Source organism: Notolepis coatsorum (genome assembly GCF_963971535.1).
Source record: "Notolepis coatsorum genome assembly, chromosome: 3".
NCBI classification, from domain to species: domain Eukaryota; kingdom Metazoa; phylum Chordata; class Actinopteri; order Aulopiformes; family Paralepididae; genus Notolepis; species Notolepis coatsorum.
In genome coordinates this window covers 111,822,324-111,837,650 of record NC_140167.1, presented here as the reverse complement: position 1 = coordinate 111,837,650, position 15,327 = coordinate 111,822,324, and the positions used below count along the sequence as shown (strand labels likewise).

Here is a 15,327-nt window from a genome sequence, read left to right as displayed (position 1 = left end):
CATGGTACACTGCCGGTACCAGCCCATACCAAGGAGCGGGAGGAGACTCGCCTAGGAGGCCTCTCCCCCAACGCTCGCCGATGTATCCACAGTCAGCGTCATACATTGGCACGCCTATGGTACCCGACTTCACCCAAGAGAACCGGGCCCAGTATACAGAACTCCGCATGTGTCTGGAGACCATGTTGGTGGATGTATTGGATGAACGCCACAAATACGCCATCCTACTGAAGCACTTAAGGTACCCCGCGCACATAATATAGCGCTCGCCTACGCGACTTCCACCACCCCATACACAGCAGCGCTGGTAGCACTGGACCAGAGGTATGGGCGCATATGGGATTACGTGATCCAGGAGATCCGACACATCGACCGCTTACCCCCAGCAATAGACAATCGAGCACTGGACGACCTGTCCATCAGAGTGCAGTCCCTGGTAGGGATGTTGGGAGCGCAAAGAGAGAAGGGGAGGCATGAACTTTACGCCAACTCAAATGTGGAAAGGATTCTGGAGAAGCTGCCGCCCGCTCGTCAGGAGCGCTTTAGGCGGCAGAGGGACCACAGAGACCCGAATGGCCCCGAACCGAACCTCCTCGATCTAGCAGACTTCCTGGCGAGAGAAGTCAGCAGCCTACGGCTAGATACATTCGGACGGAGCACCCCTGGCTCCAGAGAAGGAACCAGACGACTAAATGATGGAAGAAGATCGGTGACTGTGATGCACCAATCGGAGTCAGTACCGAGCAGCAGGAGCCACAGTACCCCCCCCAGAACGGAGAAGTGGAAGATAGTGTGCCCCTACTGTGAGAAAGAACACTGGCTAGCGCAATGTGACTCCTTCCCCAAGCTGAACGCGGAGGAAGCAGGTCAATGGATAAAGTCCAACAAGCGCTGTTTTCGCTGTGCGCGCTCACACATGGCAGCCGAATGCCGCTTAAAGAAAAGGTGCACCAAGTGCGATGGAGCCCATCTGGACATACTTCACGACAGTAACAGACGGCGCCCTTCACCTGCACCATCCAGCCGCAAAGCGAGCGTCATGTACATCGATCCCGCCAGCAGCAGTGGAGCCCGAGTACTCCTAAAAGTAGTGCGTGTGACACTAAGCTACCAGAATAAAGTCCTGGACACTTACGCCGTCCTCGATGACGGGTCAGAGAAGACCCTGCTGCTCGCCTCCGCTGCGGCCCAGCTAGGGCTGCGGGGAAGCGAAACCCAAATGACAATTCGGACAATAAGACGAGATTTGAAGACGATAAAGGGCGAGAATGTCTCATTCTCTATCGCAGCAAGCGGCCAGCCTGAGCGACGGTACCAGATTACAGACGCTTTCACCAGCCAAGAAATAGGACTGTCGCGGTACACATACCCCGTCGCCAAGCTGATGGAGAAATATGCACATCTGCGCAAGTTACCGATCCCGCTCATAGACAATGCTATGCCGACCCTGTTGATAGGCTCCGACCATGCAGACCTCATTGTCCCGATAGACCGGGTTCATACCGGACCCCGAGGCTGTCCTGCAGCAGTCGAGACCCGTTTGGGATGGACTCTCCAAGGCCCGCTCGCCAAATCTCTCAACCGAAGTACAGCCACTAGATGTCTCCACTCCCGAGTCACAGAGGGAGAAACCGCACTCCTGCAACACGTAGAGCGGCTATGGACCTTGGAACAAATGCCCTTTAAGAACGGAAAGAAAGACATTCGCTCTAAAGATGACATTTACGCCATTCACCTCCTCGAGACAGGGACCAAGAGAGTCCCGGTCAACGGCGTGTTGAGATACGCCACGCCACTCCTGCGGCGAGAAGGAATGCCTACTTTCCACGCCAAGACAGACGCCACAGAACGGTACCTGCTGAACACGGAGCGGCGCTTAGCCAAGAACCCCGCCCAAGAGAGTGTATACCGCGCTGAGATTGAGAAGCTCATCACAGCGGGACACGTCACAAAGATGGACATTAAAGAGGCTGACCAGACCACTGAATCGTGGTACGTGCCCCACCACAAGGTCCATCACAACGGTAAAGACCGCATAGTATTTAACTGCAGCTACCAGATCGGATCCCAAAATCTGAATAAAGAGTTACTGCCCGGTCCCACACTCGGCCCCTCCCTACTCGGCGTTCTACTCCGCTTCCGCCAGGAAAAGGTGGCCATCAGCGGGGACATTAAAGGAATGTTCCTGCAGGTGAGATTAGTAGAGGCGGACAAGCCCCTGTTACGGTTCCTATGGAGAGAGAAGCCAGGAGATGAGCACCCAGCCATCTACCAATGGGAAGTCCTCCCCTTCGGAACGACGTGCAGCCCCTGCTGTGCTACATTTGCACTACAGAAACATGTAGCAGAGGACCCAGCAGCGGACGAAGAGGTCCGACACAGCGTAAAGAACAGCTTCTACGTAGACAACTGTCTACAAAGCCTTTCAACCCAGGAAGAAGCCGAGGCTCTCCTGATTAAACTCCGCGCCTCATTGATCAAAGGCGGCTTTGATCTCAGGCAGTGGGCCAGCAGCGATCCGCAAGTACTGCGCAGCCTCTCCTCCGAGGACAAGGCAGCCAGCAGCGAGACCTGGATGGCTACAATCCCGGGAGAAGCCCAGGAGATGACCCTGGGATTGGTGTGGCGATTCAAAACAGATTCGCTTCACTACAGACACAAGCCCCTGACTACGGAGCAGGGAAGGCCGGCGGCGGCGCCGACCACCAGACGGAGTGTGTACACAACACTCGCCCGACAATATGACCCGCTAGGATGTATTCTACCGTACACCACCAGGGCAAAAATGATTGTACGAGCATTGTGGGACAAGGACCAGGGCTGGGACGACCCCATTCCCGCACACCTTGCATCCACCTGGAGAGAGTGGGAGATGGAGCTCCACTCACTCCCAGGCGTTAATATGCGCCGAAGCTACTTCCCACCCACGGTGAGGCCAGAGACATGTAAAATGGACTTACACGTCTTCAGTGACGCCTCAGAGGTCGCATACGGATCAGTAGCCTACTTGCGGGCCCAAGACCAGGGGGGAGAGATCTACACAGCATTTGTCCTCGCCCGCTCGAGAATAGCCCCACGCAAGCAACAATCTATCCCACGTCTAGAGCTCTGCGCAGCCCTAGCCGGAGCGCACATAGCCACGCTCATCCAACGTGAGCTCACCATACCGGTGTCTAGAACAATCCTGTGGTCAGATTCCACGACGGTACTCGCCTGGATCAAATCGGACTCATGCAAGTACAAAGTCTTCGTGGGAGTCAGAGTCACCGAGATTCAAGACTTAACCGAAGAGTTAACCGGAGAAACAGAGTGGCGCTACGTTGATACAAAACAGAACCCAGCAGACGTCATCACCCGGGGGATGCCCCTGGATGACCTCACCCGTCGCAATGTCTACAGTGACGGCCCCGCATTCCTAAGACTCCCGGAAGGACAGTGGCCCATGCCTATCCCGAGGGAAGCAAGTCCAGAGGAGGTGGAAAATAAGAAGTCTGTGTTCTGTGGATTGAGCACCGTAGCCTCCACCGACCCTAACATAGACGATTGCACGTCCATAGAGAGTGCACAACAAAGAACATTCCTGCGGTACCACCCGGAGTGCAAGTCCCCCGCTGATATGTCAGCAGCTAACTACGAGGAAGCAGAATTGCTTCTACTGCAGCGAGCCCAGAGAGACTCGTTCCACGATGAATTGGCCTGTCTACAGGGAGGAAAGCCCGTCCCATCCGACAGCAGATTAATTCATCTGGCCCCCGAGAGCGACGCTCATACCCTCATCAGAGTGGGTGGTCGCCTACGCAGAGCCCCCAATCTACCGGATGACATTAAATACCCGATCGTATTGAACAGCCGACACAAGGTCACAGAGCTGATTATAAAGAAATACGATGAGGATGTACATCACGCAGGAGCAGAAAGAGTCTTCGCGGAAATCAGACGTCGTTACTGGATCCTACAAGGAAGAGAGGCGGTACGACGCTTCCAGCGAACATGTCTAGACTGCCGCAAGTGGCGCGCGCAGCCCAGCATACCAAGGATGGCTGACCTTCCTCCATGTCGCCTCCGAATCGGTGACAAGCCATTCCACTCAACGGGTATGGACTGCTTTGGCCCGCTGCACATAAAGAAAGGAAGAGGAACCGAGAAGCGGTGGGGTATTGTATTCAAATGCATGACCACCAGAGCGATACACATCGAGCTTCTCCCGACCATGAGCACAGACTCATTCCTTATGGCCTTCCGTAGATTCACATCACGGAAAGGAAGACCGTCTACCCTATTGTCCGATCATGGGACAAACTTCAAAGGCGGCGAAAGAGAGCTGAGAGAGAGCTTCCAAGCTATGGGCCCAGAACTTAAGACCCACCTCGCTCCAGCACAGGTTGATTTCCAATTCAACCCCCCAAACGCACCCCACTTCGGTGGCACTTGGGAACGAGAAGTGCGCTCCATAAAGACAGCCCTGTACGCAGTACTTGGGGCCCAGACTGTGGCAGAAGAAGTCCTAATGACAGTCCTCACGGAGATTGAGGGAGTACTTAACTCGAAGCCCCTCGGATATGTCTCCAGTGATGTGGCGGATATCGACCCAGTTACCCCCAACACACTCCTGATGGGGCGGCTAGATCCTGCATTACCCCAGACAATGTACCGGCCTGAAGAAGCGAACGGCCGACGAATGTGGAGGTACAGCCAAGTATTAGCCGACAAGTTTTGGAACAGTTTCCTACTGCACTACCTACCGTCTCTACAGACCCGCCAGAAGTGGGTAAAGGAGAGAGACAATTTGACAGAAGGAACAGTCGTCATGATTATTGATCAATCACTGCCCAGAGCTATGTGGCCGGCCGGCCGCGTAAGCAAAGTGATCACCGGTGCCGACGGCAAGGTCCGAGCAGCTGAAGTGCTCGTCCAGGGTCGCACTTACACCCGTCCCGTGGCGAGGCTCATAGAACTGCCTCGACTCCCAGACACAATCGATGATGACCATGACCCTACAACCCTATGACTTTGTGAAGTTGACTGACCCCTACAGCAAACCCTTATGTGTAAATAGACAACGCGATTAATCTGTCTCTGTTTAACTGATTAGGTCTGGGACCTATTCAGGGGGTGGCTGTTGTGAAGGGCCAGATTAAACCGAATATATATATTTATTTATATATATATATTTAATTGTATTTGTATATTCTCTAATATTCCCTGATATCCCTTGTATATTCCTTGTACAATATGCATTGAATATCCATTCTAGCCTACTGAACATCCCATAATAGTCTCCATTCTACTATTGGTCGAGACCTTGGTGCCAGGCTGCCATACCCCTCAGACCCAGTTCAAACGTACCGCTCCACATGTACGAACAAGTCCTAGTTCCGCGTAGGAATCTGGCTACCGCACCACTAATGGGACTATTTGTTCATAGTGCGTATATATACTGCGCTACTAAAGTAGGACTTTCTTTTCAGTCCAGTTTCTTACCCTCCAATAGAGTCACAGACGTAAAGCCTCCCCGCGACGCCACGTGGGAGTAAGGCCAAGTTCGCCTACCATCGGTATTGAGACATCGTGTATATTAATATTTGAATAGTCATATTTGGCACTATATCGTCGAGTTGGACGTAGTCTATTAAGCTAATAATAGTCTGTTAATATATAGTGCTTCGTGCGGTGAGAATACTACCGTAGTCAGCACCCCATCGTTTCGGGCAGAGAACTGGCTGCTTACCCAGGGTGGTTGACCCCATGTGAAGCTGCACCCGAGGAGCCCCAGAGCCGACGAGCGAGTGGACCTGTATACCGGATTATTCTACCGACGACAGCCCGCCTTCCCAGGCACGGATTATGCTTTGTATACTTTGATTATTCCATGGATAAAGACCCCCGACACTGCCGTGTGTTGGAACCCCCCCCCCTGGAGAGGACGCAAGGTGAGGAGACGCTCTGCAAGACGAGGTCGCTTCACGTCTCTCCCCCGTGGACCGGAGAGAGCCGGCCCACAAAGAGTCCACCTGCTTTCATCTGTGGTCCAAGGATCGCCGGCGCATTGAACGGCACTACAGTGGGTTCACCTGGGATACCCTTGGCCGGACGAGGCAGCCGGATTCTACCCCCCCCCCCCCCCCTCCTACTCCTGTCGGCTTACAAGCGACCGGATTAACCCCCCCTTAGTGTATCTAATATATAATCATTAAAGTATCATTGCTGTTATTCCTTAACTATTCCAGGTCGTATATTTACCACCTGCGCCATCAGAGATTGGACATTCTCTATTGATATACCGACGAATACTCTTTGCCATAAAAGTGCATACTATTTCAATTCATAAATGTAATTAAGTGATTAAGTGCTTGCTCTACACACCATTGCTGTGTAGTAATAAACGCATACTTCGACTTCGTACATTTGTGTTGGATCCGTTTCATCTACGTGAGAGTGTTTATGATAATATATTTATGCCGTGTACTGGGTGGCCGAATATTAAGTACAAAGGTAGTGGTAGTAAGTATCATATCTAGTAATACAGTCAGGGAATTGTACCCCTCAGTTACACATGTGTTATAGGCGCTCGCCATGCCCGACTAGGAAAACCCGGACCGGACTTTTTAGATCGACGTACAGTCCAAGCCAGAGAGTTTCCAAGGATGTGCAATACCGACCGGAAGGCGGCAGGCGGCGGTATTGGACGTTTGCGATCTCAGACTCATTCCCAATGATAACACAGGCTCCCTCGATGGATTATGAATGGGAATATCGAATAAAAGAAATAACGATAGAAAACCCGACTTATCTCGGGTCTGGCGTCCAATGTGTTAAAGACAGGAGGGGGGGTGTGGGGGTTCATGGAAAGTGATCTTTTACAGGACGCGCCAATGAACGTGCAGTCCAAAAAGGTTGTTATAATAACATTTTCCCTGCTTTGGATTCGGGGGCGGACTGTATGATTCACACCACAGCCCGGCTCTCCTGGACCGTACCTTGGCAGTGGTGGCCATGGCTCCAGCCATCTTCATCTGGGAGTTCATGACCTTGGTCTGCGTGGACATGGAGGTGACCTTGGAGCTGACGGCGTACGTGCGGTTCTTCTGCTTCCTCAGCTGCACCAGCTGCTTGGCCAGGATCTTACAGGCGTCCCGGTTCCCAGTCTTAGCCATCTTCTTTATCTCCGCCTCCTGAAGGAGAGGGATGAGGAGGGAAGGGATGAAGGGATAAGGGAAGCGGGGATGAGGGACAGAGATGGAGGGAGGGTGGTGTGAGGGGAGGGAAATGCAGGGTTCAAGGTTCATTATTGTAATCTTTGTCCACTTGCATACATAAAAACTAAATGTTGTTCCTCCAGTGCAAACAACACTAGACAACCAATACTATATAAAGAGGTTGGGTCATATCAAATCAATCAAATAGAGTGGAGGACACACTCATAGAGCAGCATATAAGTAAAAAAGTTGTTAATTTCATTGAAATGAATAGAAAATCGCCAGTCTCACATAATAAGTCATGAATAAAACATAAAATAGATAAGAGTGCCACAGTATGTAATGTTAAAGTGACGTGAGCTCATCAAAAGCCTGGATTTACTAGATTTACCACATTATACAGTAGGGCTCGGGGGTATACCAAATATAAAAAAGGTACACCGTCATGGATCCAGGCAAAGGTATGGATTTTTACTACACCGTCGTCCATGATATGTAAATATTATTATTTATTTTTTTAAATATATATTTTTTTATGAAATATCACTGAGAACTTAATTACATTTAATCACATTGTAATTTTTTCTGGAATACAAATACTCTCAAAAATAGAAAGATATTGTGAAGATATTGAAATGATTGTGTGGTAAATATTGCGTGGCATTTTGTCCAGGCCCAACAACATATACTATCCACTGAAGTGATATACAGTGATGCACTGCACACGACCAACACACACACACATCCACAAGGGCCGTCCTCCACTGAAGAAATTATTAACCAACTAATAGTCACAGAATTCTGTCGACTAATTGAGCTGATTTAATCAACATCTGTAATATCGTGCTTCCCGATTGGAATCGCGTAGAAGGACCTCTTTTCGGGAAATGGCTGATTCAGCATGGTAAAAAGCATTTATTTGATAAATAAATAAATAAGTCTCGGTACTAAGATCAAACTGAGAAATGTATCAAATAAGAGGGGGCAGCCCTAACGCACACGCAAGAATACACATGCACACGCATTACATCCCAATAAACACATGCTAACATCCTGTGAGCTCCCCAGAGCACTGTGTTTGTGTATGAATGTCTAGAGTCAATAGAATCATCTGCTTTACACCTCATAAAAGGCACCTGCAAGCAACCCTTTGAGCTGGTAAACATGTGAAAATACATCAGTTCCCAAAGGGACTGTGTCTGTGTGTGTATGTGCGTGCGTGCGTGCGTGCGTGCGTGCGTCTCCTCTGAGACTAGCTGATGCTCCAGGTTACTGAAAGCTAGCCAGGCCTCTGAGCAACGCTACAGCATTCCTAGTATGTCCTCTTTATGTGAATGTGTGAGGCCGAGTTAGCAGAAAATGTGGGGGGAGGGGGAGGAGTTGAGAGCTTGCTTGCCAATTCATTTTTTTACAATAATTTATTAATGTTCACCATTACAAGACCTCTTGCCATTAGCCCCTCTGTGCATCTGTGTCCCAGTGTTGTCAAAGGGTTAAACTGTCATTAGCAGCTCATTGTTGATGTTGCACTCAGCATTAGGTGCTACTGCTATATGCTACTTAGGTAGACACACACACACAGAGAGAGAGAGAGAGAGAGAGAGAGAGAGAGAGAGAGAGAGAGAGAGAGAGAGAGAGAAAGAGAGAGAGAGAGAGAGCTGAGTAAGTACATTTAAAGCCCCCCTCCCCACCTCACACGCACACAGCAGATGCGCTCGGCGAGCACTTTCTTTGCCTGCTAAGCAGAACAAAGTCTGGGTCAATTAATGGCAGAGTGGAAACTCCATCTCTGACAGACAAAGAGGTGCATGATGACAGTAATAATGGTCAATGTATACATAGGGAAACATAGGGATGCGGAAGCTGGAAATACAGGCGCTCAGAGATGATGGGAAATTATAAGATAAGATAAGATATTCCTTTATTGATCCCCTTGGGGAAATTCAGGCATAGCAGCGTGGGGGGAGGGGAGGGGGGGGGGGTATTTACTACCACTGTCAGACAGAGAAGAGAGGAGAGGAGGGGGGATAGACAGACAGATATCGCTGTCCCAGTGATGGAGTGGTGCAGAAGAAGCTATTGGAGCCATTGGTCTGCCTCGTGAGCACAGTGATCATACGTCAGCGGGGCGAGTGTCAGAATCCTGAAACTTTCCTTGAACAGTGGATGGAAGGCCTAACATTGCGCCTTCATATTTACCGTTTCTAAGTCTAGTTAGTTGAGTGAATGTAGGTCTCAGCACTGGGGGGGGGGGGGGGGGGGGGTGTGTGCATGTATGTGTGAGTGTGTGTATATGAGTGTGTGTGTGTGTGTGCGTGCGTGACACATGCCGAGCAGAGGGCGACACACGGACTTGATTAGGCTAAACTACAATATAGGTCATTTCCATTTCTTAAAGATTTTTTTTTGTTCATTCGCTACAAAAACAAACAAAAAATAGACTAATTAGCGGAAAGCGTTAATGAGGGCTTTCACAAATCTGCTCCCTGGAGAGGTAATTATGCCCTGTATGATGTTTACTTAATACAATACAGAGGAGAGGAAAGGAGGGTATGGCTGCCTTTCATCTTTCCAGGAGAGGGGTGGAAATGTTCCTCTGTTCACACACAGCCCCATGGCAACATGTGTGTGTGTGTGTGTGTGTATCGGATTGTGCGTGGTCTGTCTCCATCTTTGGCCTAAGGCAAAGCTAGCCATCCTAACCAATCCTCTATCTTTTTATTTTGACCCATTAGCCAATCCGGTTTGATCACAATTAACAGGAAGAGGAAGTGTTTTCGGGTGGGGGGGCTTGGGAGGTGTGTATAGTGTGTACTGCCTGGCGGGCTGTTACACAGCATTGATGAAATAATGTAGAAATTAGGGGCGTCACGATTCGATTTACCATTTAAACCTTTTAAAATCACACTGTTGAAAAAAAGAACAATTCTAATCCTGGTGGCTTTTTGCGGGCGAGCATTGATTGTAGGGGTGCACCGATGTATCGGTCGGGTATCGGTATCGGCCGATAAGTGCCTTGTTGACTGCAATCGGCCTATCGGCCGATAAGCTCGAATGTGCCGATGGCAGTAGTCGATAAATATCCATCAATTTGTGTAGCGTCAAGACAAAAAAAAGTTCACTCGCGACCTACCTGCACAACGCCGCCCCCGGCCCACACACACACAAGCTACTGCATCAAAGTTACTACTTATGATTAACAAGGCATTCGTTTTGTGGCATTAACATTATATAGTTAGTGTTACACGTTCATAACATCAGCATATTATTTACCCGAACGTAGCAAGCGGTCATACTAGCTCAGTTCCTTCCGTTGCTCACAGAGCCCTGAGTTTTACCCATTCTGCAATCTGTTAATAACGTTTTCAATCAGACACATGTATAGAAAGGCTTTGTTTTATTATAACATTAGTTGCAGTAAAATCATTATGCCTCATTTAAGTCATCCTACGGAGCTAAAAGCTAAACGTCGGCCGCGCGCCGCGCCGTGTTGTTGTTCTAGAAAACCTCTGTCGTCAAAATCAATGCCCTGCAGAACATACTGGGAGAGAGATAGTGCTATTTCTTGATGTTTCCTTTTTTTAAGTAAGTAAAGAGGCCTATGTTCATATCGGTGAGCACAATTTGTAAGACAAATATACAGTAGTTTCATAAAAAAAAATAAAAAATTACAAAAAAAAAAGATTACAAAAAAAATTAATATTTAAAAAATATTTAAAACAAATATTTTGCCACAAATATCGGTATCGGCCGATTGTGTTAGTTGAACAATCGGTATCGGTGGCAAATTTTCATATCGGTGCATCCCTAATTGATTGATTGAAAATGTTATTAACAGATTGCAGAATGGGTACAATACAGTACGGCTCAATACACACAATTGTTAAGGGGATGCAGACCAGAGAAAGACTTTCGTCTCGTTTACATCAGGGTTCCGATTTTCAATTCATCATAACATACAGGGCTCTACGCTAACCTTTTTTACTAGGGGCACAGGTGCTCCTAAATGAAAAAATTTAAGAGCACACAAAGAAATTTAGGAGCACCCAAATATATTTAGGAGCACAGTGAAAATATTTCAAGTAACAGAGTTTTTTTTTCTTTTTTTTTATAAATAGATTTGTACTGTGCGTGCATGTGCAAACGGGAACGGGACACATCTGTGCAATAGCACATACCACCAAAGTCACTGGCCCACTGTGTGTGTGTATCATCTGCGTGTGCAAACGGGAATGGGACACAGACATTTGAACTATTAATTAAGTGATTAATGCCTACTGTGGCAAAGTTGTAGCCAACAACTAGGCCTAATAAGAAAGGCAGTGACATTGAACAAAAAGGAGACACTGGCTTTACAACCAGGGCCATCAGTAGAGGGGGGAGTTAGTGTTGCTCTTCTAGAAAAATTATCCTTTCAGGGTTGCCTATTGAAATACTGTACACCTCCAGTACAGAAACATTGTTTATGAGTTTGCGTGTCAGGTAGACCATTGATTGACAATCGATTCTGCCAATTACGACGTCACACCGCTTGCACTCTGGTCGTCCGGGGCTGCAGCTGGACCCTATTGCCACACCGCTTGCACTCTGGCCGTCCGGCGCTGCAGCTGGACCCTATTGCCCACCTCTGCGGTTGATAACGCTAGCCAAGTTAGCTGTACACACATACACAGTGGGCCAGTTGTAGGGGTGTAACAATGCATCGCAATGCATCGATCCTACTTTGCAATATTTACAAAACATGACATTGTTTTCGAACACTAGCCATGGGAAAATGTTTAGCCAATTCACGTTAAATTTGTATGTCTTCCCTCCGGCTCCAGTGGGTGTAGCTTCGCTAGCTACAGTGGCTACATTGGGTGCTACAGTGGGGGTAGTAGTGGGTGTAGCCTCGCTAGCTTGGCCAACTTCGCTAGCATGCTGGCTAGCATCAGTATCTTAACGTTAACCATCACCTCTGTAACATGAGCTGCATCGCCTGACTTCTCATTCTCCGGTATCTTTCGCGCAAAATAAAAATGAATGGGCTTCGACATGGCTGTATTGTCTGACTCAGACAGTGACGCTGATCGTTACTTTCAGTTTCCAGTCGCGTGACCACAGGAAACTCTACTGTGATTGGAACGTTTATGTGGCTGTGAACTGTGGGACTTGTAGTTTTTTAACGATTCTCGCAGCGGAGAAGAAAAAGAACGAATGAGGCTGTAATCTGCACTCGCACGCCGTGCGAGTAATTGATTTTTCAGGTTCGCACACACATATTTTTAGGGGCATATGCGAGCAATATGGTTGCACTGTAGAGCCCTGACATATACGACATACAGATACAGTACTGCTGCATCTATAGATTTATGACATACCAGATTTACAATACTGTTTACAGTACTGTTTGTGATACAAAAAAAATTCTAAAAAGAGAGTATATACATTTGACGAAGAAACTGTACATTGGAGGAGGTTGGGTAGGTGGGGTGGAGGGGGGGGTTGGGTAGGGGTGGGGGACACTGTACATTGGAGGTGGTTGGATGGGTGGGGGGGGGGGGGGGGGGGTTGGGTAGGCGGGGTGAGGTGGGGTAACTGTACATTGGATTATCGACAAAACCTTACTTGGTCCCAAAAAGAGGGTCTTGTGTATTATTGGGTTAGGACATTTACTGTACATTGGAGGGGGTTGTGTTAGGACATTTACAGGGGCCAGTTTCGAATTGCAGTCTCCCGTAGGTGCTCTTTGAGAGTGGTTTTGAAAGTGGGTAGTGATTCACATTCCTTTACAGCTTTGGGTAGGGCGTTCCACATTGATATGGCATAATTGCGAAACGTGTTTAGTCCCTTGTTTGAGCCGAATCTGGGTTTCACATGATTTGTGGAGCTCCCTCTGGTGTTGTGGTCGTGGTATTCACTGACCTTTGGTAAGTAATTTGACATGTACATGGGTACCTTAGTCGTGTAGTGTATCTTGTAGACCAGGCCCATTGCAAGTTGCTCTACTCTAAGCCATCCTAGGTTGTAGGGCTGTACCGCATGTCATTTTTTAACATTCAAAGCTTCGATTGAAGTATTCGAACGAAGCAGAATGTCTATAATTTTTTTTTTACTTCAATAAAATATATATATATATTTGTTTTTTTTTCAAACTAAATCCTCAATTTGAATAAAGTGATTAATCTGATTAAATTAGTATTTTTATTTTATTAAATCAACTTTCTTTAATTAATATAACTCATCAGTTTCTTCAACATAAATAATCCAATAAGCAGGGGTTCCCAAAGGTTTTCAGCTCGAGACCCAAAAGAGAAATTTGGTGTTTCCCCGGGACCCAAACTTACAAAAATACATCATGAATTGCCATAACATACATTTATAAACTACTGATAAAGAACACAACAAACCATGAATCTCAAATGTATATGAAATGTATTTATTTAATTATAAAAGTACATCACAGCAATAATCAGAGTGTAATGTTAAGTTGCTCACCACCTCATAACACATACAATTTTGTAACACTTTTACACTTTTGTTCTACTCTCCTTTCTATTTCTCACCGCTTTTTCAACTCTCCATTTCTTACCCCCTTACACTACACCAGTGTTTCTCAACTGGTGGGTCGCTGAAGACAAAGCAGAGAAAGAGATTGGACATTGAGCATGACCTCAGACTAGAGTTGCTTTGTCTACCATCACCCCAGACTTTGAGACTCTTGTCAGGAGCAAACAACATCCCCAGTTATCCCATTAGTTCCCTGGGATGTTAAGCTAAGAAGTCTGCTAAGAAGCATATATTATTTATAATTATTATTTTATTTCATTGTTTTTAGCCCTAGTTGCACTTTTGTTGCAACCCCAGTTATCCCATTAGTTCCCCCAAACTACTGTAGGTCTGTTATGTTAAGCTAGCCTCGGGACCCAACATTTTCCTTGGTCATTAAGTCGCGACCCAAATTTTTTGGGTCGCGACTTAATGACCAAGGAAAATGTTGGGTCCCGAGGCTAGACCAGTTGAGAACCACTGCACTACACAATGGCTGAACGGCTCAAGAGACAGGGATTGATATCAGCCAATTAAGGGGGGAGGGATGATTATGTTGCCTTGATGTAAGAGACCTGATATGCAAATTTGGCCAGGAACGTCGGGGGGAACCCCCTACTCTTTGCGATAGGCGTCCTGGGTTCTTTAACGACCGAATTCAGTCAGGACCTCGGTTTAGTGTCTCATCCGAAGGATGCTCCCAACTTCAAAAAGTTGGGAGCACCAGCAAAAATGTAGGAGCACCCACCAAAATGTAAGGAGCACCAACAATATATATGTAATATATTTTGTATTGATAAAAAAAATTACAATATAACAGTACTGTAATGCAGTAAAACAGTGAAAGTAGTATAGTGTAGACCTAGTAGTGTAGCCTATTGTAGACTAGGCATGTGCCGGTATGACATTTTGAGGGTACGATAACCTTGGTCAGAAATACCACGGTTTCACGGTATTCGGTACATTAAAAAATCCCCCATTGAACAAAACTTATTACAGTGCACAATAAGCTTTTCTGTAAGTGTTATTTATGAATGTGTGAAGACTGTCTGTATTACACACAGAGAGAACTGTCTGACCACTTTCAAACTAAGTACAGAATATAAAATACTTCCAAATAAACGTTCATGATTATGAATATGTAGGCTACATGTCAAAAGGGCATTTTGCTAATGTAATCTACTTGCAAAGATGTATGTTATATAGCCTAGTACTATTCTTACTGGATAAAATTTTGGATTCATCTTTTGTGGTGGCTCAACATAATTCACACACGGAACTATGTGTTGGGGATAATGGTTCCGCACGGACCATATTGTTTGTTACATTGCTGTCTGCAAACTAGCTCAGAGTAGGGGGGAAATCGATACGTAGTAGTAGGGCTGCAACGATTAGTCGACATAATCGACAACGTTGATCATAAAAACTCGTCTACGCCGAATTTTTGCGTCGATGCGTCGTATATTTTTTTGCACTACCTATCTTTGTGAAAGTGGCTTCTCAGCTCTGGTCCAGCTGAAGACAAAGCAGAGGAACAGATTGGACATTGCGCATGACCTCAGAGTTGCTTTGTCTACCATCACCCCAGACTTTGAGACTCTTG

General features: G+C 47.1%; 1 protein-coding gene across 1 annotated transcript in view; it reads right to left on the bottom strand.

Annotated features, from left to right (window-relative positions):
- chmp2ba (charged multivesicular body protein 2Ba) overlaps positions 1 to 15,327 on the bottom strand; it is a 70,558-nt gene that overhangs the window by 32,629 nt on the left and 22,602 nt on the right. Inside the window, exon 3 of the mRNA XM_084310022.1 lies at positions 6,978 to 7,172. Coding sequence (XP_084166148.1) covers positions 6,978 to 7,172 — 195 coding nt within the window. The remainder of the gene's footprint in view (positions 1 to 6,977; positions 7,173 to 15,327) is intronic.